The following is a 25,271-nucleotide window of genomic DNA, read 5'->3' as shown; positions in this document are numbered from 1 at the left end:
ATCAAGACTCCTGACACAACACCTTCCAAACCTCTAATCTCTGGAAAGAGTAAGGTAGTAAATATCTGGAAATATCACCACCGCTAAGTTCCCTTCCAAGCCATTCACCTTTCTGACCTGGAGCTATATTGTCGTTTCTTACTTGTGCTAGGTCAGACTCCTGGGATTTCCTTTCTAAAGCAATATGTATGTACCTGCACGTCAAGGGCTGCCATGGTTCAAGGCAGCATCACATTCTCAAGGGCAATTAAGAATGGGCAATAAATGCTGACTGACCAGTGAAACCCACAAACCACAAAAGAAGAAAAAAAAGAAATGAATATGTTGAGAGAGTTTCAGATATTTTGTTAACACTGTATTGCTTACACACATTTTTTGAACCGCTTGGAGTCATCTGTTAATCTTACATGGACTTTGTGTAGCAGAACTGTAGAAGTGTTTCAGTTTACTGAACTATACCTGATTTTCAATGTTTGTGATTTAGTTAAGCTTTGAAAGTGCAACTGTGTTAAGCCTGACTTTGAAACTCCTGTATTTTAGTTTGCAATGGCAGAGCAATAACAAGTTGTGGATTTGGGAAGCTACAGAAAAATCATTATTGACAGTGATTGTCTAATTAAAATACAAAACACTTATTGCAACATTTTTATCTTAATGCTTTCTCTTATGAATTAGGCCCAGAAACTTTCCCAAAGGGAATAAAAAGAGATTGATATCTTAGGTTCAGAGCTGATTAATTCTAACAGTAACAACTTTCATTTCTATAACACCTTGAATGTAGAAAATCTTCTAAACGGAGCCTTCAGAGTGATTAAACACTAAGCAAAAGGATTGGAAATTGTTGCTGTCAAATGTGTGCCTGCATTTTAAATGGTAGCCTGTCCTTTTTCTCTCTCATGCTAATGGAGGTGCAGCATTTTCTCCTTTTAGTTTGGTCTGTACTGAGTCCTCTGTGTGCCGTATGTACCAGTTAGATTTCTGCTGATGCTGAGAACTCTGCATACTTTCTGTTACCAGGACTGTGAGGCCCATCTCACTGTCTTTTATTTTTATTGTTGCCATTCACCATTGCCTGCATGAAGGTGACTGCTCCCTGCTATGCCATTGCAAGTCCTCCATGCCCTGGTTCTGAAGTCAAATTGAACCTGATCCATGGAAATAAAATTCCATTTTGACCCCTGAATGAGCTGGTAACAAACTCAGTAGTGGCCTTCAGTGACTACTTTGAGTGGTGTCTCTTCCCCATCTGCTGACCCATCCTCGAATCTGGTCTCCTGTTCGGAAACCGGTGTAGTGACATGTTTCAGTGATTATCTGCTCATGAGCTATCTAACTTCAGCAATAAAAACCATACCTCTGATGTGGAAATTAAGAACTCTGACTCACTGCCATTGCAAACAAATATCTCTGCTCTGGAATAGTTTCAAGAAATCTAAGTGTAATTTAGGGTGGCAAACCTACCAGTATTATTTGAATGCCTGGCATTAGAATCAGAGAGATGTGCAGATCCTTTGGTCCAACTCATCCACGCTGACCAGATCTAGTCCCATTTTGCCAGCACTTGGTCCCTATCCCTCTAAACCATTCCTATTCATATACCCATCCAGATGCCTTTAAATTTTGTAATTGTACCGGCCTCTATCACTTCCTCTAATTTCATACACGCACCACTGTTTGTGTGAAAAAGTTACCCCTTATGTCCCTTTTTAAATCTTTCATCTCTCACCTTAAACCTATGCCCTCTAGTTCTGGACTCCCCCAATCCAGGGAATAGACCCTGTCTATTTACCATATCTGTGCCTGTCATGATTTTATAAGCTTCTATAAGGTCACCCCTCAGCCTCTGACGCTCCAGGGAAAACAGCCCCAACCTGTTCAGCCTCTCCCTATAGCTCAAATCCTCGGACCCTGCTAACATCTTTGTAAATCTTTTCTGAACCCTTTCAAGTTTCACAACATCTTTCTGATAGGAGGGAGACCAGAATTGCACGCAACATTCCAAAAGTGCCCTAACCAATGTCCTGTACAGCCACAACATGACCTCCCAACTCCTGTACTCAGTACTCTGACCAATAAAGGAAAGCATACCAAACGCCTTCTTCATTTTCCTATCGACCTGCGACTCCACTTTCAAGGAGCTATGAACCTGTACTCCAAGGTCTCTTTGTTCAGCAATACTCCCCAGGATCTTACCATTAAGTGTATGAGTCCTGCTCTGATTTGCCTCTCATTTCTTAGCATCAAGCTTCCATTTTTTTTTGGATAAAACAAAGGTGTGGATGCTGGGGATCTGAAACAACAACAGAAATTGCTGGCAAAATTCATCAGAACCTGATGAAGGGTCATGATAATCAAAGCATTAACTCTGCTTTTCTTCCCACAGATGCTGCTAGACCCGCTCAGTCTCACCAGCAGTTTCTGTTCTTGTTGCATTTTCTAGGGATGAATTTAAAATGCCGAAGTACCTAAGTAAGAATTTATAAGTAGAGATTATGTTCTTCACTGACAAACTCATTCCCCATCTCACCAAGGACTCATGCAGTTTATTCCTCCTGAACATTAACTGAATGTTGCAATCATTGACTCAAGTTGATTCTGCCCCTGCAAACAGAAACTCCAGGTGTTCCTACTGCTGACCAGATCCCAGATATTCAGAACAAATCTAGCTCTTTACTTTTCATCTCACCTTTGTTTTCTGATGTTTATCACACTATTTGAAATGCCAATTTGTCTCTTTGGAGTAGGCTTGTCAGCATGTTTGTTGTCTGTTTGCTGTATCTGTTAGTCAATGGGTTGGAGCTGGGTTTGGTCAGGATTCTGTTTTTGGGACTCTAAACCCCCCTGTCCCCGTCCCCTCCCCCCGTCCCTGCTGATTCACAGAATCACAGTCATAGAGTAATACGGCACAAAAACACACCCTTCGGTCCAACCAGTCCATGCCGAATGTAATCCCAAACCAAACTCGTCCCACCTGCCTGTTCCTGCCCATCTCTCGTCAAACCTTTCCAGTTCATGTACTTATGCAAATGGCTTTTAAACATTGCAACTGTGCCAGCATGCATCACTTCCTTTGGAATTTCATTCCACACATAAACTGTCTTCTCTGTAAAATATTTGCCCCTCGTGTCTTTTTAAAATCTCTCTCCTCTCACCCTAAAAATGTGCCCCCCCGTCTTGAAATCACCTAGCTGAGGGAAAAGACAACTAACATTAATTCACTGCAAACCTCTCATTATTTTATAAACACCATTTTTGAGGTTATAATTCCTTTCCAAATTTAAGCCACAAATTGCTGGAAATGCAAATTGAAAATTGTGCTTTGATGCCAATGGGAGATTTGGAAACTCTCACAAATCTTGGCTAGATGTTGTTGGGGAGTTAGTAATGAGTGAATAGCAGGATATGTTTTTGTTCAAATACTGCATTCCAAAATTACTTTCTGAAATAAATATTTTTAATTTGGATTTTTGAGTGTCAAAACAGCTTTGCATTTTGAAAATTATTCCCTGTCAACACTAGCAGCAGTGTGGATGGCATGACTAACTCACAATTACTGCCAAAACACATTTGAAAACTGTTCTAAAAAAAAATCTCCAAGCTCATTACCTGCAAGGGCTAAGAGAGTGGTGCTGGAAAAGCACAGCAGGTCAGGCAGCATCCGAGGAGCAGGAAAATCGACATTTCGGGCAAAAGCCCTTCATCAGGAATGAGGCTGAGCACCTCTGGAGTGGAGAGATAAATGGGAGGGGGTGGGGCTGGGGGGAAGGTAGCTGAGAGTGCAGTAGGTGGATGGAGGTGGGGGTAAATGTGATAAGTCAGAGAGGAGGGTGGACTGGATAGGTGGGAAGGAAGATGGATAGGTAGGATAGGTCATGAGCTGGAAGGTTGGAACTGGGGTAAGGTGGGGGAAGGGGAAATGAGGAAACTGTGAAATCCACATTGATGCCCTGGGGTTGGAGGGTCCCGAGGCGGAAGATGAGACATTCTTCCTCCAGGCATCAGGTGGTGAGGGAGTGGCGATGGAGGAGGCCCAGGATCTGCATGTCCTTGGCAGAGTTAAAATGTTGGGCTGCGGGGCAGTGGGGTTGATTGGTGCGGTGTCCCAGAGATGTTCCCTAAAGCACTCTGCTAGGAGGCATTCAGTCTCCCCAATGTAGAGGAGACTGCATTGGGAGCAACGGATACAATAAATGACATGTGTGGGAGTGTAGGTGAAACTTTGATGGATGTGGAAGGCTCCTTTGGGACCTTGGATGGTGTTGAGGGGGGAGGTGTGGGCACAGGTTTTGCAATTCCTGTAGTGGCAGGGGAGGGTGGGTTGTCACGGAAGGAACGGTCTTTGCAGAGAGTGGATAGGGGTGGGGAGGGAAATATATCCCTGCTGGTGGGGTCCGTTTGGAGGTGGTGGAAATGGTGGAGGATGATGCGATGTAAACAGAGGTTGGTGGGGTGGAAGGTGAGGACTGGGGGAGTTCTGTCCTTGTTGCGGTTGGAGGGGTGGGGTTTGAGGGCGGAGGTTCGGTATGTGGATGAGATGTTTGGAGGGCATCTTCAACCACGTGCGAGGGGAAATTTCAGTCTTTAAAGAAAGAGGCCATCTGGTGTGTTCTGTGGTGGAACTGATCCTCCTGGGAGCAGATATGCCAGAGGTGGAGGAATTGGGAATACGGGATAGCATTTTTGCAGGAGGCAGGGTGGGAGGAGGTGCAATCCAGGTAGCTGTGGGAGTCGGTGTGTTTGTAGAAAATGTCAGTGTTGAGCTAGTCACCGTTCATGGAGATGGAGATGGGCCCCAGCTATGCTTATCTCCTTGTCGGCTATAAAGAACAGTCTGTCTTCCGCTGTTACACCGGCACCACTCCCCACCTCTTCCTCCGCTACATTGATGACTGCATCGGCACCACCTTGTGCTCTTGTTGCGAATGGTCGTTGCATATCATTTATGTGACACAAATGTAATTTTCCACTTCACAGGCCAAGCCTGAATGTTGTATACGTTCCCCCACATATGGATACCTACTGCTTCAGGACCTGAGAGGTCATGCATGGTACTGGACATTTGCAATCATCAGCATGCATCTCATTATGATATCTTTGTGACAGAGGGAAGGTGATTAAAACAGTTGAAGACAGTTTGGGAACAATAGTCTGAGGAATCCATGCAGCAATGCCCAAGGGTTGAAATGATTGGCCTGTAAATGACCACAACAACCTTCCTTGATGCTGGGCATGACTCCAGCCGATTTTCCCATGATTTCTACTGATTTCAGTTTTGCCAGTTTTGCTTGGTGTTACACTCTGTCACAAGCTGTCTTGGTGTCATGAGCGGTCATTCTTATCTTAACTTTATTAGATTGCACTTTGATCTTCTACACTGAAGGAAATATATAAGTCTAATCTTTGCAATAATATGGCACCATACTGATGAATCTGCATTGCACCCCTTCCAAGACCAATTTATAATTTGTAAGGTACATTGCCCTGAACAGGAATCCAGCTGTGGTCTAGCTAGTAATTTGTGTAACTGTAGCACAATTCATATCCCTCCACCCCAACCCTTTGTATTCAACGTATTGAGATATTATAGTATTTGTCGACATCACTCATGATTTCTGAATGATGAAGCCTGACTGCTAAATCCTTTTGTCCCTAATTTCTCATCATTTAGGAAATACTTTGATCTATGCCTTTTTAGAGTCGATGTGGATGAATGTTCAGTTTTTTTAAAACACTCAATCTCTTATTGACATTCAATTAACTAATTATACAGGCATTCAAATGTTACAGTTTTGACATAGTTCTCAAGAAGACATCACAAGACCAATCCTGACATTTTGTGTATATTGGGTTGAAATTTTGTATCCCCCCAATCCCAGGAAAAGCAGAACTCCAAGCAGTAGGAGGGCATGGGAGAGGAAGGAGGGGTAGAAGAGTAATAGAGATCATGCCTTCACTGCAGGATCTAATACCAAAGAATTACCTAGAGATGGTTGTGACGTAGTGCTACAAGTGTCTCTCCAGGCAGATAACACTGAACATCTGTGTGTTTGTCACTGAAAACCTTGCACTTCGTTACACTGGATGCAATAGCCTGGAATAGTGTGCAATAGCCTGCCAGTTACTGTCCACACTGACTATCTATTTCCTTACTTCTGGTTTCTTTCAAAAAGCTCCTGCAGTCCTTCATAGCAAGTGGCAGCACAAACGGTACTTCCTGTCTTTGCTGGAGCTGGACATATAGTCATCTCATGACAGCTGATGTTTTGAGGGACAGAGCACGTTGAATTTAAGTACCACCACTGGATTTTCCCCCAGATGCAGCGAGCCATCCATTGCACCCATGTGTCCATCAAGACATGCATTGACTGGTCAGTGAGATCCATCAACAGGCAGAGTTTCTACTTCTTCAATATCCAACTGCTTTTTTATAACAACAGGAATGCCCTCCATCTGTGCAGCTGCATCCTCTGCCAGTTCAGGTTCCCTCAGGTCTTCATTCTGACTCCAATGCATTGATGAATCGTGGTCTATTCCTTAAATGCAACTCCATTCAACTCCCATATCGAAGCAACAGTTAAAAGCACAGGAGCAATAGAACTAATGCCATCTCTAAAGTAGGGAACCATTGAGCTTCTGAAATGCACCTTTGCTGCCTGCACTAATCTGGTGATACTTTCCTGGAAGGGTTTTGGTTATTCATGTGGTCTGTTTTCAATACATGGTCCTCCAGAGAGGTATAAAGGCTTTGCCTGAGGCTCACTGAAGATGTTACCTGGTATGGTGACGAAACGTCTGGAAATGAACCTCCCAGCTCAGTGAGCAAACCAAATCCAGGTATAAGGATATTGAGGTTCTAGAAGAACCAGCTCTTAGTGGAAGATCAGGGAGTAAAAGGGGGGGAGCAAAAAAAAACAGAGAATGATGAAACTGAACGAGAGGTGACATCTTTCTGTCATTCTTCAGAAAGATTCTTCTCTCCTTCATGGCCAGGTCTACACTGAGGAAATAAGGGACAGGTTTGCTCTCTGGGTGTTAGGGCTCCATCTGTCTTGTGATAGCGTGCAAGACCATTGAATGCTTTCCACAGATTACTCTCTTAGAGAATCCATCGTATGGATTTTGTGGGATGTCTAAAAGAGTCCTACACCTCCTTCGTTCCCAACTCCAGTAACTTTAATTCGACAAGGAACAAGTTCTTCCATTGAGTAAAGGGTTCATCCCAGAGCAAACCTCAACTTTAATTAATTTCCTAATAGAGGCAGGGTTCAGAATTGAAATCAATCGAGATTCCTCTTTCTGGAATCCGTAGTGAAAGAAAAATCAGCCCAGAGAGATGATATTCTATAGTGAAATGACTCTAGTGTCAGATAAAGTTAAAATATGTAAATGTGTAGGTACAATGTGTTATTGTAAGTGGATGTGAAATGAAGTTTGGGAAGGATATTTGTGGAGCTCATTAGCAGTGTTGTGACAAGGTCTCATCCTGAGAAATGGAAACAGAATGATATCATTCTCACCTTAAATAAAAAAAAAAGTATTTTAGATGTTGGATATCTGAAATAAAAACAAAGTACTAGAACAACTCGGCAGATCTGGCAGCATCTATGGAGAGAGAAACAGAGTTGATGTTTCAAGTCTAAAAATGATTTTTCTCTCCACTGATGCCGTCAGACCTACTAAGTTTCTATGATACCTTATGTTTTTTATATAGTTCTTGGATTTGTTGTTTGGGCAAAGTCATAGAAATTTTAGTGCAATACACATGTCTTTGGAATGCTGCTTCTGGAATTGACATTCTCAGTTCCATTGTAGGGAAGAAGACCTGTTTTCTGCTCTTTATTGGCTTCGAAAGATCTTTCATCCTTACATCTTTGAACCCAGGACCATTTCTTACCATTGCAGTTAATCCCCCAATCATCCCAATTTTTATTCCAAGTTAAATTAGTTTTGTTTAAGAGATACAAGACTGTTTTAAAACAGGAAGACCCAGTGAAAAACGTAGCTCTGCAAAGCAGTTGCCAATTAGAGCTACTTACACTCTTCTAGAGATCGATTAGAGATGCAAAAAAGGCTTGTCATCAAAGTTATCTGGATCTCTCACCCTTGATATCAGGTATGCAGACACTATCAACCCAGCTCACAAGAAAACTGACTCCTTTGTTTCCTTAATGTCTTAATTTACTGAGTTTTCAATGCTTTTATGGGATGTGAGCATCACTATTTGGATCAGTATTTATTGCCTATTTTTAGTTGCCCTTGACAAGGTGGTAGTGAGATGCCTTCTTGAACTGCTGCAGTTCATACTCTGTAGGTAGAACATGATACACTTGTCTTTGTTTTATTTCCACCTACTCATTTTCTGCCTACCTTTTTATTTCTGGTTCTGAAGAAGGATCACACCTGAAAGATAAATATGCTTGTTCTCTCCACAATATTGGACTTGCCTGTGGTTTCCAATGTTTACTGTCATCTTTGACTAAAATGTTGATCACACCTCCCTTAATGATTCCTTTACTCATTCATTGTCTGTGTCTCTTGTGTTTGTGCCTTGGGATGTTGTTCAACAGTAAGACAATAAAAATGTCAGTTGCGTATTTGTAACCTATGAACACTGTAATTTGCTTATTTGTTGTTTTGAGCCAAAACGTGGCTGCTGTTCTCTGTGTCATCAGGTGCCAGATCTGTAAAATAAACTTGTAGATATTTACAAGATGAAATACATGCCACAGTATTCTTATTAAGTGGAGGAATCCATGCTAATAAATGTATGTTGTTACAGACCAATAGATGTTTATTACCAGGCAAATCATTTTATGTTTGTGAACTGTCATTAATTTATTTTAGAGTAATTAAATTGTGTCCTGACTATTTTCACTTACCAAACAGCTACTTTATCGTGCAGTCTACCAAGATAATAAAATTTGTTATTCCCTGAAGCATTAATATTGGATTTTTGCTGGTAAAATTGAAACTTCAACTTGATGTTATTGACTGTGGAATTTAGTTTTTTCCATCGGCAGTTATCTATTTCAGATACCATCTATGACACAATTTCTCCCAAATGTCTTATTCTATATTGAGTAATCTGAGACCATCTCAATTACATCCTGGCAATTGAGTTGTACTGCTATAAACTGAGAGCCTATGGTTCAGTAGTGATTTATTCAGTCATAGAATCAGAGAATCCTTGCAGTGTGGATGTAGGCCATTTGGCCCATCGAGTCCACCCTGACCTTTGAAGAACATCCCACCCAGACCAATCCCCAATACCCTATTCCTGTAACCCTGCATTTTTCATGGCTAATCTACCTATCCTATACATTCCTGGGCAATTTAGCATGGCCAAATCACCTGCACATCCTTGGACTGCAGCAAGAAACGGGAGCATCTGGAAGAAATCCACGCAGACAGGGTGAGAATGTGCAAACTCCACACAGACAGTCACCTGGGTAGAATCAAACCTGATGCTGTAAGGTAGCAGTGCTAATCACTGAGCCAGTATGCCATCCATGATCGCAATGAGAAAGTATGATTATTTCAAAAAGTAACTGGAAACATTATGTTCTTGGTGGTATACTAAAATTAACATAGCATATTGTGAAATACAGGCTCTGCCCTATTTTAAATAGAAAGGGAAGCCAATATATTGGGAGATCTCTCTTTCAAGTTTGGATTTGAAATGAACACTTTTTTCTGGTAGGTAACTCAGAACTTCAGTTCTAAGCTGGAAAATAAAAAGAGAAATTAACATTTTCTGTCCCAATAGATATGTGTTTTATGTATACATAGGGAGAAATGTTTTCTCATGAGCAAAATCCCAGAAATGAAATTGATAGGATTCAGGTTTGCATCTGAAATTCATGCTCCTGGTTATTTACACACATGACTGCACTCTGGTTTTTAATACAGTCCTGAAGAAGGGCCTGTGCCCGAAACGTCGAATCTCCTGTTCCCTGGATGCTGCCTGACCTGCTGTGCTGTTCCAGCAATAAAGTTTCAGCTTTGATCTCCAGCGTCTGCAGACCTGACTTTCTCCTTTTTAATACAGTGGCTGCCATAATAACCCATACCTAGGCAAAAGTTAAAGTTATGGATGATATGGTTCATTCTCAAACTCTCTTGAAATTTGTGACCAAGACGATGATATTCCATATAAGTTTGTTCTGGCACTGCATTCCTTTGTTCCTTGTGTTACATATTCTGCTGAAGAACATTGTACTTCATTTATTTGTCATTGTTTTGGGACCCAGGCCCTTTTAATAAATTAACATCACTGATTGGGTTTCTGCTGGGTTACACACTTTGTGCAATTTAGTCCAAGTTACCCGAACCAGCGTAAAAAAATCAAGAGGTTTAATTTGCAAGTACCACCCCAGATGAAGTGAATTGCCATGATGTTTTAGAAACCTCGCACTGAAAGCTGTCCCCAGCTTACCCCTAAATTAAATAATAAACATAACTTCCTGCCAATTGTGTATTTTGTTCCTGTTCACAGACTGTCTTCAAATTGAATTTGTAAAGACACAAATGTTTCAATTAGCTTTCAATATTCACAAGCTACTTCTTTGCTTGGAAACTGGCTAGTGTACGTCAATTAGAGTCGTAGAGATGTACAGCACGGAAACAGACCCTTTAGTCCAACCCGTCCATGCCGACCAGATATCCCAACCCAATCTAGTCCCACCTGCCAGCACCTGGCCCATATCCCTCCAAACCCTTCCTATTCATATACCCATCCAAATGCCTTTTAAATGTTGCAATTGTACCAGCCTCCACCACTTCCTCTGGCAGCTCATTTCATACACGTAGCACTCTCTGTGTGAAAACGTTGCCCCTTAGGTCTCTCTTATATCTTTCCCTTCTCACTCTAAACCTATGCCCTCTAGTTCTGGACTCCCTGACCCCAAGGAAAAAAACTTTGTCTATTTATCCTACCCATACCCCTCATAATTTTGTAAACCTCAATAAGGTCACCCCTCAGCCTCTGATGCTCCAGGGAAAACAGCCCTAACCTGTTCAGCCTCTCCCTATAGCTCAAATCCTCCAATCCTGGAAACATCCTTGTGAAACTTTTCTGAACCCTTTCAAGTTTCACAACATCTTTCCGATATGCATGCAATATTCCAACAGTGGCCTAACCAATGTCCTGTACAGCCACAACAAGACATCCCAACTCCTGTACTCAATACTCTGACCAATAAAGGAAAGCATACCAAACACCTTCTTCACTATCCTATCTACTTGCGACTCCACTTTCAAGGAGCTATGAACCTGCACTCCAAGGTCTCTTTATTCAGCAACACTCCCTAGGACCTTACCATTAAGGGTATAAGTCCTGCTCTGAATTTCTTTCCCAAAATAAATTGCATTTATCTGAATTAACCTCCATCTGCCACTTCTCAGCCCATTGGCCCATCTGGTCCAGATCCTGTTGTAATCTGAGGTAACCCTCTTCGCTGTCCACTACACCTCAAATTTTGGTGTCATCTGCAAACTTACTGACTGTACCACTTATGCTCGCATCCAAATCATTTATATAAATGACAAAAAGTAGAGGACCCAGCACTGATCCTTGTGGCACTCCACTGGTCTCAAGCCTCCAGTCTGAAAAACAACCCTCCACCACCACCCCCTGACTTCTACCTTTGAGCCAGTTCTGTATCCAAATGGCTAGTTCTCCCTGTTTCCATGAGACCTAACCTTGCTAATCAGTCTCCGATGGGGAACCTTGTCGAACGCCTTACTGAAGTCTATATGGATCATATCTACCACTCTACCCTCATCAATCCTCTTTGTTACTTCTTCAAAAAACTCAGTCAAATTTGTGAGACATGATTTTCCCCGCACAAAGCCACGTTGACTATCCCGAATCAGTCCTTGCCTTTCCAAATACATGTACATCCCCTCCCTCAGGATTCCCTCCAACAACCTGCCCACCACCGAGGTCAGGCTCACTGGCTTGTCCTTACCACCCTTCTTAAACAGTGACACCACGTTAGCCAATCCCCAGTCTTCCAGCACCTCACCTGTGACTATAGATGATACAAATATCTCAGCAAGAGGCCCAGCAATCACTTCTCTAGCTTCCCAAAGAGTTCTAGGTTACACCTGATCGAGTCCTGTGGATTTATCTACCTTTACGCATTCAAGACATCCAGCACTCCCTCCTCTATAATACGGACATTTTGCAAGATGTCACCATCTATTTCCCTACAATCTATATCTTCCATATCCTTTTCCACAGTAAATACTGATCACCTTGCTGATCTTTGAGGAGCCCTATTCTCTGAGGAGAAAGTGAGGTCTGCAGATGCTGGAGATCAAAGTTGAAACTTTATTGCTGGAACAGCACAGCAGGTCAGGCAGCATCCAGGGAACAGGAGATTCGACGTTTCGGGCACAGGCCCTTCTTCAGGAATGAGCAGAGAGTGTTCAGCAGGAGAAGATAAAAGGTAGGGAGGAGGGACTTGGAGGAGGGGAGTTGGAAATGTGATAGGTGGAAAGAGGTTCTCTCTCTAGTTACCCTTTTGTCCTTAATATATTTGTAAAGACCGTTTGGATTCTCATTAAGTCTGTTTGCCAAAGCTATCACATGTCCCCTTTTTGCCCTCCTGATTTCCCCCTTAAGTATACTCCTATTTCCTTTATACTCTTCTAAGGATTCACTCGATCAATCCTGTCTATACCTGACATATGTTTCCTTCTTTTTCTTAACCAAACCCTCAATTTCTTTAGTCATCCAGCATTCCCTATACCTACCAGCCTTCCCTTTCACCCTGACAGGAATATACTTTCTCTGGATTCGTGTTATCTCATTCCTGAAGGCTTCCCATTTTCCAGCCATCCCTTTACCTGCAAACATCTGCCCCCAGTCAGCTTTTGAAAGCTCTTGCCTAATATCTTCAAAATTGGCCTTTCTCCAATTTAGGACTTTAACTTTTAGATCTGGTCTATCCTTTTCCATCGCTATTTTAAATCTAATAGAATTATGGTCGCTGGCCCCAAAGCGTTCCCCCACTGACACCTCAGTCACCTGCCCTGCCTTATTTCCCAAGAGTAGGTCAAGTTTTGCACCTTCTCTTGTAGGTACTGAATCAGTATGTACACACTTAACAAATTCCTCTCCATCTAACATTAACTGAGTAAATGATTCTGTATAGCTTTTCAAAAGTATTTGTTAACTTGACCAAGGCCTTCATGACAGTAAATTGCGAGGCCTGTCGAAAATACTGTACAGATATGGCTGCCTTAACGAGATGATCTTGATGTTATGATCTTTTTCACGATGACTGGTGTGATGCAAAATGTGCCTTATCAGCTACGTAGCTGTCACAGAGACTCCAGTGCTGTTCACTTCCTTCTGTTAACTTTTGAGCTCTGCTGTTGTATGCATGCACTCAAAGCCTTGGACATAGGAGCATAGGTTCAGTTCAGGACATCTCATAGCATTTTCAATCTCCAAATTTCTATTTGTGATTGGTGTGTTTGTATTCTGAGATCCCTTTGTTTCTTTTTCACATCTAGACTCTGATATTCCTGAGTAATAAGTGTTCTTACTACTAAATGTACAACCTCACAATTATCTGTAGTGTATTTGCCAATTAGTTGACTTTTCTGTATGTTTATTCATGCCCTCCTATAATTTGTTTCAGCTCCCTTTACTATTATTAACTAGCCCCACTCCTTCCAATTTTGTGTCCTCTGTAATTTTAGACATAGTGTTTTGGACTCCAGTTCCAGGTTGTTAGATATACAGTGAACAAGAGTGATCCAAGTGCTGGTCCTCGTGGACACCAATACCCACCATCCTCTGTTTGAATATCTCCCCTTTGCTCCCACTCACTGCTTTCTGAGTTGGGGCAAGCGAGCAATCCATTTCGTCACCTTTCACTGAAAGGTTAAGCAGCATATAATTTAAAATAAAGGCTATCCTTTTAAATACTTTTTTTTGTTGAAAAAATTAGGGCTGAACAGTTAATCCTGAGGGATTGACTCTGTTTTGTACTTAAGCACGTGAGTCTCTTTTAAAGGCTGGTTATTACATTATTTGGACATGCAATACTTTAATTCTTCTGTGGATAAGTCAACTTGGAATAAGTTTGTGTAGTAAATACTTTGATATGAGTCAGCTCTTCTGTTACTTATTTTCCTTATAGTTTTACTCTACTGCTTTCTAGTCGTTAACCAGCTTTTTTTTTTGTTGTACAAATTATTCAAGGGGTGAATACCAGATCTAAAATGAAACAGATTTATTTGTTTCTGGGTATGCCGCATGTTTTTTTAATCAGTTATCTGTGATGACTTCAATATTTGTTATGGTTCGAATCAAGTTGATGCTGCCTTGTTTCTCACAGGCAGCTGTTGCAAACTGATCTCTTGGAGTGGTATCCTCTTGAGGTCAAGAATTTTCATTCTTTAATATCTGTAATTGGCCATAAATTGATCATAGTTGTTAGGAACTTTGCTGGTATCCTCCAATTGGGAGAAAAAATTAAAAAAAGGCCAAAGGCAGTGAGATTATTTAGATTATTTTGTTTTAAAGAGCTGTTTACCTATTCCTCCCTGCACTGAATTTATGTAGTTCAGTGGTCTTCCCAACAGTACAATTAGGTGTGCTCCTAAAGTGAAGGTGGTTTCTCTCTCCTTCTCCAGGAGAATGCAGGGGTGTTGTTGTGAACAATCAGTTTTCCTGGACAACTGTTTGATCAGCTCCAGCCATGAGAGCCCCATGCTGATTTATCTGTGCCTCCTAGCTTCTTAGTTAAAGAGAGAATCATTGGAAATGGCATTTTGTTTTCATCTCGACATAGCGTTCTTGACATGGATTGGTAGTTTAATTCTGGCTGTCTACGTAGAACAGTCCATCTTCTGTAGTTACACTGGCACCACTCCACCTCTTCCTTCGCTACATTGATGACCGCATCGGCGCCGCAACGTGCTCCCGCGAGGAGGTTGAGCAGTTCATAATTTCACCAACACATACCACCCTGAGCTTAAATTCACCTGGACCATCTCTGACACCTCCCTCCCCTTCCTGGACCTCTCCATCTCCATCCATGAGGACTAACTCAACACTGACATTTTTTACAAACCAACCGACTCCCACAGCTACTTGGATTACATCTCCTCACCCTACCTCCTGCAAAAATGCTATCCCATATTCCCAATTCCTCCGCCTCTGCTGTATCTGCTCCCAGGAGGACCAGTTCCACCATAGAACACACCAGGTGGCCTCCCTCTTTAAAGATTGTAATTTCCCCTCCCACATGGTTGAAGATGCCCTCCAATGCATCTCATCCACATCCCGCACCTCCGCCCTCAAACCCCACCTCTCCAATCGCAACAAGGACAGAACCCTCCCCCATCCTCACCTTCCACCCCACCAACCTCCATATAAATCACATCTTCCTCCATCATTTCGGCCACTGATAAACGGACCCCACCACCAGGGATATATTTCCCTCCCCACCTCTATCCGATTTCCGCAAAGACAGTTACCTCCGTGACTACCTGGTCAGGACCACGCCCCACAACAATCCACCCTCCCTTCCTGGCACCTTCCCCTGGCACCGCAGGAATTGCAAAACCTGTGCCCACATCTCCCCCCTCACCTCCATCCAAGGCCCCAAAGGAGCCTTCCATATCCATCAAAGTTTCACCTGCACATCCACCAACATCATTTATTGTATCCGTCGCTCCCGATGCGGTCTCCTCTACATTGGGGAGACTGGACCCTTTCTCCCTTAGTGCTTAAGGGAACATCTCTGGGACACCCGCACCAATCAACCACACCGCCCTGTGGCCCAACATTTCAACTCCCCCTGCCACTCTGCCAAGGACAGCAGGTCTTGGGCCTCCCCCACAGCCACTCCTTCACCACCCGACGCCTGGAGGAAGAACGCCTCATCTTCCGCCTCGGAACACTTCAACCCCAGGGCATCAATGTGGACTTCACCAGTTTCCTCATTTCCCCTCCCCCTACCTTATCCCAGTTCCAACCTTCCAACTCAGCACCATCCTCATGACCTGTCCCACCTGTCAATCTTCCTTCCCACCTATCCGCTCCATCCTCCTCTCTGACCTTTCACCTTTATCCCCACCTCCATCCATCTATTGCACTCTCAGCTGCCCTCTCCCCAGCCCCACCCCCTCCCATTTATCTGTCCACCCCTGAGGCTCCCAGCCTCATTCCTGATGAAGGGCTTTTGCCCGAAATGTCAATTTTCCTGCTCATCGGATGCTGCCTGACCTGCTGTGCTTTTCCAGGCACCACTCTGATCTAGACTCTGATCTCCAGCATCTGCAGTCCTCACTTCCACCTATATCATTTCTTGCTTTGTTTCCTCCAAGACCAGGAGCCTTTAAATGCACTTGGATGAACTTTTGTTTTAAATTTAAATTTTGTTGTCAGTTATGAATTTACTTATGACCTCTGTCATTAGTAAGGGCGCCATGGTAGAGCGATGTTTAACCCTTTTCTTTGAATTTTTCTTGTAAAATTGCACATGACAGTAAATTGTAAATCTAAAGACCATAAAAATGCTGGCTCATTGAGTCTGCCCAGCCATTCGGTGACATCACGACTGACAAGAGCATCTTCAACTCCATCATTTGCTTTCCTCCCATGACCTTTGATTTTATTAATGATTAGGAATCTGTCATTTTTAAGTATTGGGTATACTTAATGACCCAACCTCAATGACCCCATGTTGCAAATAACTCCACAGATTGACTATCCTCTTGAGAGGAAATAATCCTCCTCATCTCTGTTTTCAATGGACAACTCCTTCCTCTGAGATTATGCCCTGTGGTCCTAGACACTCCCACAGGGAAAAACATCTTTTTTGTATCTACCTTGTCAATTCCCCAAAGAATCTTGTGTTTCAATGAGTTGGGTTTAAATGAGGTGCAAATTTATGGGACCAAGTTAGCTGCTGCTTAGTGGCGAGATTCTGTGGTTGTCATTTATGGCTTGAATGGAAACGTGTTGAGAAATAATTTCATTCTCTGAATTACCCCAGCTTCCTCTCCATTACACACACACACACCACCAAGGAAGGGAGCATCTTTCCATTGTCTCTGTTTCTATTCACAGATGCTGTTTATTCATAGCATCATTGTGTTTTGGATTTCTAGACCTGTATCATTTTGTTGCAACATTTGTTTGGCTGTATCTGGGTATCTTGCCTGAAGGACAAGGAACTGACTGACATTTTTAAAAACGTTAATGCTGTTTTATTAGTTTAGGTGTAAATTGTCAGAAAAATGCACAGGAAAAGAGAGGCCATTTGTCCCTATCATAGGACAAAAGCCTGTTATAGGCACAATGGGGGAGGAGGGTTGGATAGAATTTTGGTGGCGCATGACAGAAAAATTATTGGGTTGATGTTCGATCGACATTTATGAAGCCGACTAAAGCACACATGACCTGCTGATATGGTAGTTATATTAATGAAAAACGAAAAAGTGGGCATGATGTAAAGATGGATCTGGAAGATTCCAAGTGATGGGGCTGCAACTATTTCCTTTGGCAACTTGTTCCATTGGGAATATGTTTGAGAAGAAAGATTGTTGCTCTGACAAAAAGAAAATACTGGAGTAACTCAGCAGATGGATGTCAGTGCTTCTTCCTATTCTTGTTTGGAATTTAAAATTTAGTCAGTTTGTTTTGTCAATTTTCATCCTCCTCTCACCTTCAACTGGTCCAGTCTGACTCTTCCCTTCCCTTTACTGCACTGTTTTCAATTTTGGGGAACATATGTCCACTATAGACCCAGCAATGTCCACAATTCCCTTGATCAGAATTCCTCACAGTGTGTTCCTTGCATGGATTCCATTTCATTCTTTCAGTTCCTTTGCCTCTGTTGAATGCGTTCTGATATCACTGCCTTCCAGATAACTCTGCCGTGTCCTCCTCTTTCCTCACCCGAGGACCCCCCCACCTCCACCCCATGGCTGACAGGGTCCAAAGCGACCTTGGGACCTTTAAAACAATTTAATTCCTGAAGTATGCCATCAAGAAGTGTAAAAGAGGGGCACACAATGCTATTCTTGAGTTGAATGGATGTCACCTGTCCATCTGCCGTTTTTAAACATCTGCAAAATCTTCTCAATGTGATAATCTGATTCAGTGTGGGGAATGGGTCTTGCCGTGACCTCCTCCCATCCCAATCATCTCCAATGGCTTATCTGCTGATCGACCCAGCATATCAGATCTTTTGGAGCTGCTGTTTCCTGAAGTTCTCTTTCCAGATTATCTGTTTATGCCTGGGCCCAGATATTCTGTGGAAATATTCAGGTTTAATAATAGAAGCACAGTTGACTCCAGCCCCTCAGGATCGCAAACTCAATCAATTGGGTTAAGGCTTGGCCAAATATGGAGAGGTTGGCAGTGGTGACCATTAGCAGCTGGCAAACATGGAAACATTGGAACGCTGAAGGACCTGTTAAATCTAACAACTGGACCTTATTTGGATTTTTCTATTCAGTTTCCCATCTGGCAGCTGAACAAGTTTCGTGACTGTGAGACCATCAAAGGGAAAGCCTGATGCTTAAGGCCACAACTGAACGTCATAGAGAAGGGAGAGAAGTAACTCTTGCAAGGATGGGATTTGGCAGCTGTCTTGAAGGGTCTGCAGATTACATGGAATGAAGCAGATCATCGCAGGTTAGCTGAGAAGGATAGTGAAAGCACTCCTCCTTGCTTGGCTCAAGAGCACTGCTGCAAAGGCACTCTACAGTATAGCAACAGACACTTCGGACCAATGCCGACCAAGCTTTCTGAACTAGTGCCATTTGCCTGTGTTTGCCCCATATCCCTCTAAACCTTTCCTATCCATGTAACTGTCAAAATGTGATTTTGTTCAAAAATATAGTCATTGTACCCACCTCCACCACTTTCTCTGGCAACCATGGGTTGTGATGAAAGGGTGTGTGAAAACATTGCTCCTGGGCTTCCTTTTAAATCTTTTCCCTCTCAACTTAAGTCTATGCCCTCCAATTTTGGACTTCACTAGCCTGGGGAAAAGAGCTTGACTATTCACCTATCTAAGGCCCTCATGATATTATAAACCTCTATAAGGTCACCCCTCAGCCTCCTACTTAACTGGAGGAAGTGGCAACTCTTGGTTCCTTTTAACGGCTGGATTTCCAAACTTTTGAGAACGCCTATCTACAGCTGATAAATCTAAATGGGTGATAAAATCAGAGATACATTGACATGATATAATTGCTGACTTGCCTTTTAAGAGCAGATTATTTATTTGCCTCACTTAAATCAGAATACAAATTAGATTTGCAATCAGTCAGGGTCAAATTTCTCATATTTTAGAATTTAACTTCCACCCATTTATTAGAGTTATAATTTCTGCAATGCATCTAAAAATTTTAAGGCAGAAGAGAAAAGGGGGAGTTAAAGCCATTGCAATAAGAGGTTTGAGTTTTGAGAATGAGATACCTGTTGAAGAATTTATGATCCATAAATCTTATTTCACATATTTATGTTCATTTCCTTGACGTACATACAATACATTACATACTTCACCAGTTTTCTCATTTCCCCTCCCCCCACCTTACCTCAGTTCCAACCTTCCAGCTCAGCACCGTCCCCATGACCTGTCCTACCTGCCAATCTCCCTTCCCACCTATCCGTTTCATCCTCCTCTCTGCTGCTCCTCGGATGCTGCCTGACCTGCTGTGCTTTTCCAGCACCACACTAGTCTAGACTCTGATCTCCAGCATCTGCAGTCCTCACTTTTGCCGACAATAAATTGTGTGAGGGACAATATGAAATGGTTAACTTTCCTGCTGTAAAAGTAACGTTTTTCTTAATAGGAAGTTTAATTTAATTATGAAATCTATTTGTTTGTTTATTTTAATCATCTACTTTCTCCGATAGGAATGATCCTTATGAACAACCGAAACTGTTTGAAAAGGTGCTGGAATGGTATCACCTGAATCAAGTTAAATTGAAGCTTACAGTAAGTGACTTTAGAAAATGATGATTATCGTTTATATATAATTTTCAAGGCATCCCACAAGCTAAGCCCTTTGATGCTCGATAATCTAATCTGTGTTGTGAATAATTGCTTCTAAATATTCTTTTACAAGAATCTTAAAGTTAGACCAAAGCAAGAATGATGATGAGAAGTACAGGCAATTCCTCTGCTAGTCTATTTTTGTTATTTTTTTTATAAATTGCAAAGGCTCTAAAAGTATTTAATTGCTCATAACATCATGAGATGATTCAGTAATGTTAAAAGTTCCTTCTATGTCCAAGTATGATGGTCTAAAAATGGCAGAGGTTATTCATAGAGTCCTACGGGATGGAAACAGACCCTTTGGTCCAGCTCATCCATGTCAATCAGGTTTCCCAAACTAAACTAGTCCCGCTTGCCTGTGTTTGATCCGTATCCCTCTAAATCTTTCCTATTCATGTCCCTATCCAAATGTCTTTTAAATGTTCTAACTGTAGCTGCCAGTTCCTCTGATAGCTCATTCCACATGTAACCACGCTGTGTGTGAAAGGGTTGCTCCTGTTCGGCATGGGTGAGTTGGTCCGAATGTCTGTTGCTGTATTGCAGAGTGCCTTTGCAGCAGTGCTCTTGAGCCAAGCAAGGAGGAGTGCTTTCAATATCCTTCTCAGCTAACCTGCGATGATCTGCTTCATTCCATGTAACCTGCAGACCCTTCAAGACAGCTGCCAAATCCCATCCTTGCAAGAGTTACTTCTCTCCCTTCTCTCTGACCCCCAGTTGTGGCGTTAAGCATCAGGCTTTCCCTTTGACAGTCTCATAGTCACGAAACCTGATCAGCTGCCAGATGGGAAACTGAATAGAAAAATCCAAATAAGGTCCAGTTGTGAAATTTAACAGGTTCTGCAGCGTTCCAATGTTTCCACGTTTCCCGGCTGCTGCTTTTAAATCTTTCTCCTCTCACCTTAAAAATATGCCCCTCAGTTTTGAACTCCCCACCCTCGGGGAAACAATCTTTGCCATTCACCTTATCTATGCCCCTAATGATTTTATAAACATCTATAAGATAACCCCTCAACCTCCTATGCTTTAATGAAAACCAGTCCCAGCCTGTCCTTCTAACTCAAACCCTCCAGTTCTGGCAACATCCTGGTCAATCTTTTCGGAACCCTCTCTAATTTAATAGTATCCTTCTTATAGCAGGACTCCAAGAAATGGCCACACCAATGTCCTGTACAACCTTAAACATGACATCCCAACTCGGATACTGAATGATTTGAGCAATGCAGGCGAGCATGCTGAACATCTTCTTAACCACCCTGTCTACCTCTGACGCAACTTTCAAAGAACTATGTATCTCAACCCCGAGGTCTCTCTGTTTGACAACATCACCCAAGGCCCTATCAACAATCCCCTGCTGTAATCCCTCACTAGCCTGACATCATTGATACAAATTCAGAGTGGATCAGGCAATTTAAAAAGATTAAGTAAAAACAATGACTGCAGATGCTGGAAACCAGATTCTAGATTAGAGGTGGTGCTGGAAAAGCAGCATCCGAGGAGCAGTAAAATCGATGTTTCGGGCAAAAGCCCTTCATCAGGAATACAGGCAGAGAGCCTGGAGAGATAAATGAGAGGAGGGTGGGGCTGGGGAGAAAGTAGCATAGAGTACAATAGGTGAGTGGGGGAGGGGATGAAAGTGATAGATCAGAGGGGAGGGTGGACTGGATAGGTGGAAAAGAAGATCGGCAGGTAGGACAAGTCATGGGGACAGTGCTGAGCTGGAAGTTTGGAACTGGGGTGAGGTCGGGGAAAGGGAAATGAGGAAACTGTTGAAGTCCACATTGATGCCCTGGGGTTGAAGTGTTCCGAGGCGGAAGATGATGTGTTCTTCCTCCAGGCGTCTGGTGGTGAGGGAGCGGCGGTGAAGGAGGCTCAGGACCTCCATGTCCTCGGCAGAGTGGGAAGGAGAGCTGAAATGTTGGGCCACAGGGCGGTGTGGTTGATTGGTGCGGGTGTCCCAGAGATGTTCCCTAAAGCTAGGAGGTGTCCAGTCTCCCCAATGTAGAGAAGACCGCATCGGGAGCAACGGATACAATAAATGATATTAGTGGATGTGCAGGTAAAACTTTGATGGATGTGGAAAGCTCCTTTAGGGCCTTGGATGGAGGTGAGGGAGGTCATGTGGGCGCAGGTTTTGCAATTCCTGCAGTGGCAGGGGAAAGTGCCAGGATGGGAGGGTGGGTTGAAGGGAGGGCGTGGACCTGACCAGGTAGTCACAGAGGGAACGGTCTTTGCGGAAGGCGGAAAGGGGTGGGGAGGGAAATATATCCCTGGTGGTGGGGTCTATTTGAAGGTGGTGGAAATGTCGGAGGATGATTTGGCTTATGCGAAGGTTGATAGGGTGAAGATGAGTACCAGGGGCGTTCTGTCCTTGTTACGGTTGGAGGGGTGGGATCTGAGGGCGGACGAGCGGGACGTGGACGAGATGCGTTGGAGGGCATCTTTAACCACGTGGGAAGGGAAATTGCGGTCTCTAAAGAAGGAGGCCATCTGGTGTGTTCCTTTGGTGGAACTGTTCCTCCTGGGAGCAGATACGGCGGAGGCGGAGGAAAGATTCTGAACTTAAAGTGGCTTCATGCTGGTGAGCTCGGACCAGCCTGACAGTGCTGCATACATTTGCATCTATTTATCTTGCTTGAATATTCAATAGTAATCCCATTGTTTTTACACTATTGCTGAAGTATTTTCAGGTAATTTAAATTGAGACTTTTTTGTAATCAGTCTCTTGTTATGTCTTCCAATAATGTAACTAGCAGCATGTTTATAAAACTGAATAAATGAGGTCGATGGTATATTTTAAAGTTTTTGGTGAATTTAGTAGTTTGATCTTTCCCAAAATGATTTTCAATGCTTGAATCTCGATAAGAAAAATAATAATTGAGAAATTGTGGGAGGAATATTGGGGATCCTGGCAGTGTTTAACATTTTGATTAACTGCACTGGACTTATACATATACATTTAAATGTGGAAGTTGAAACGTTCAGCATGGTTGTTCTATTACTCCACAAGCTTTACTGAGCTGTTATCTCTTCAAGAGATAGTGCATTCATGTACATGGGCAAGGGCCAGGGATCGTAACTGGAAGTGAGGCAGTTTTGTGGACGTTAGAAGTGCTTCACTTGGATTTGGCAATTGTTGAACAGGTTTGAGGTTCTTACAGCCTGTACGGATGGAACTGGTACTGCATGGCACAAGAAGCCATTCAAATGGAGGAAGTCATCAGAAATATACTGATGGTAGGGGACAGTACAGTCGAAGAGTTAAATACAGTTCTCTGTAGCCAGCAGTGAGAATTCAGAAGGCAGTGTTACCTGCCTGAAGCCAAGGTTCAGGACATTTGTTCTGGATTGGAGAGGAACTTCCACTGGGAGAGGGATGATCTGATAGTTGTGGCCTATATAAGTGCTAACAACATAGCCACAATTAGGAAAGAGGTTCTGCTGAGGCTGTACGAACAGCCAAGTTAAAAAGCAGAATTTCAAAGATAGTAATATCTGGGTTATAACCCACTCACAAGTAAATTGTCCAAAGATAAATGACATTAAAGAGTTAAATGTGGGGGATCCAAGATGGCGACGACCTCAGAGGATCGTGTTGCTGGGCTCTGCCACAACATTGGCAGCACAGAGCTAGAACCTGTCCCATATATATGTTACTGTGAGTAAAAAAAGAGTAAAAGAGCTACAGAACCTGAAAATTTCATTTACCTTTGTTTTTGCATAAGCTAGTCATGGAACACATCCCTTTGGACTTTCTTCCAAGTATGGTGCACCATTAAACTGAGAATTTTTATAAGCCGTGGCAGCCCTTTTTGGACTACTTGGGTACAGATTTGTCTGCCATATTAATCAAGGCCTTTATATAGTCATGACAATTCTGTTTCACGAGTCTGGCATCCAGAGAGGAAGAACTACGAACACATGAATATGTGTAAATTTATGCTCTCGATGCTTGAGGGCTATTACTTTGTTTCATTGAGCTGTATTAATATTGTTACTGTCATGATTTAATAGTTAGTTGTTAATTATTAGTTAGTATTCTACCAAGTGAGTGCCTTGGTAGTTTAGTGGTTAGTATTCCTGCCTGTCATGTGGGAGACTGGGATTCAATTCCCCGCCAGGGAGGGCTGTTACATTTTTGGGATGACACGGTGGTTCAGTGGTTAGCACTGCTGCCTCACAGCTCCAGGGACCCAAGTTCAATTCCAACCTCAGGCGACTGTGGGTGGCGTTTGCACATTCTCCCTGTGTCTGTGTGAGTTTCCTCTGGGTGCTCCAGTTTCCTCCCACAGACCAAAAATATGCAGATCAGGTGAATTGGCCATGCTAAATTGCCCATAGTTTTAGGTGCATTAGTCAGAGGGAAATGGGTCTGGGTGGGTTACTCTTCGGAGGGTCGGTGTGGACTTGTTGGGCCGAAGGGCCTGTTCCCACACTGTAGAGAATCTAATCTAATCATCATTTATTTATGTAATTAGTGGGTTTCTTTGTATTGTTTTGAATTGTGTTGTTTTGTATTTTTTGTAATATCCAAAAAATTCCTTTATTTCAGTAAAAATGCATTTAAAAAAAAGTTAAATGTGTTGCTGAAAGATATGATGTGGGAGAAGTAGGTTTTGGGCACTGACACCAGTACTGGGACAAATGGGGGGCTCGGTTGGGACAGTCATCACGTGAACCATATTGATGAGTTGAATAACTGGGTAATAGAGAGGATATTGAACTAAGTAATGGGAGTGAGAGATAAAGTTTGGGAAGATGTGATAAATTAAATTGAAGAGTCAAGGCAAAAGAGCAAGATAATAATAAGGCAAGTAATGATCTGAGCATGGGCAGGAAGCGAAGGAGTATACAAACCTAAGAATTCAACAGACAAAGCCAGAAGTTACAAACAGTTTAAAAAAGGCAGAACTAACACTATTTGAATACAGGCAGCAATCATTGACAGCACAAATGGTAAGATATGGTAGCCTTGACAGAGACATTGTTGCAATATGACAAAAATCAAAGGGGATTAAAGGTTAGGGGAGAAGGCAGGAGAATGGGGTTGAGAAACATTAATTGGCCATGATCGAAAGGCAGAGAAAACTTGATGGGCCGAATAGCCTAATTCTGCTCCTGTATCTTATGGTCTTGTGGCCATGTTCATGGCATGGAGAAAGGAAAGGAAACTTAGAAAATGTGGAAAGTTAGCTCTATTGCTGAGAATGACATTTGTACAACGGAGAGACATTC

The 25,271-nt window shown here is 42.7% G+C and overlaps 1 protein-coding gene across 1 annotated transcript in view; it reads left to right on the top strand.

The window, feature by feature from the left end:
• Positions 1–25,271, top strand: part of LOC122555119 — a 212,980-nt gene that overhangs the window by 4,856 nt on the left and 182,853 nt on the right. Inside the window, exon 3 of the mRNA XM_043700821.1 lies at positions 19,898–19,979. Within this exon, the coding sequence (XP_043556756.1) occupies positions 19,898–19,979 (82 nt within the window). The remainder of the gene's footprint in view (positions 1–19,897; positions 19,980–25,271) is intronic.

The sequence above is a fragment of the Chiloscyllium plagiosum genome, chromosome 1 (genome assembly GCF_004010195.1).
Source record: "Chiloscyllium plagiosum isolate BGI_BamShark_2017 chromosome 1, ASM401019v2, whole genome shotgun sequence".
Classification (NCBI taxonomy): domain Eukaryota; kingdom Metazoa; phylum Chordata; class Chondrichthyes; order Orectolobiformes; family Hemiscylliidae; genus Chiloscyllium; species Chiloscyllium plagiosum.
Note: the sequence above shows the minus strand (reverse complement) of the source record. Positions and strands in the feature narration are given on the sequence as shown.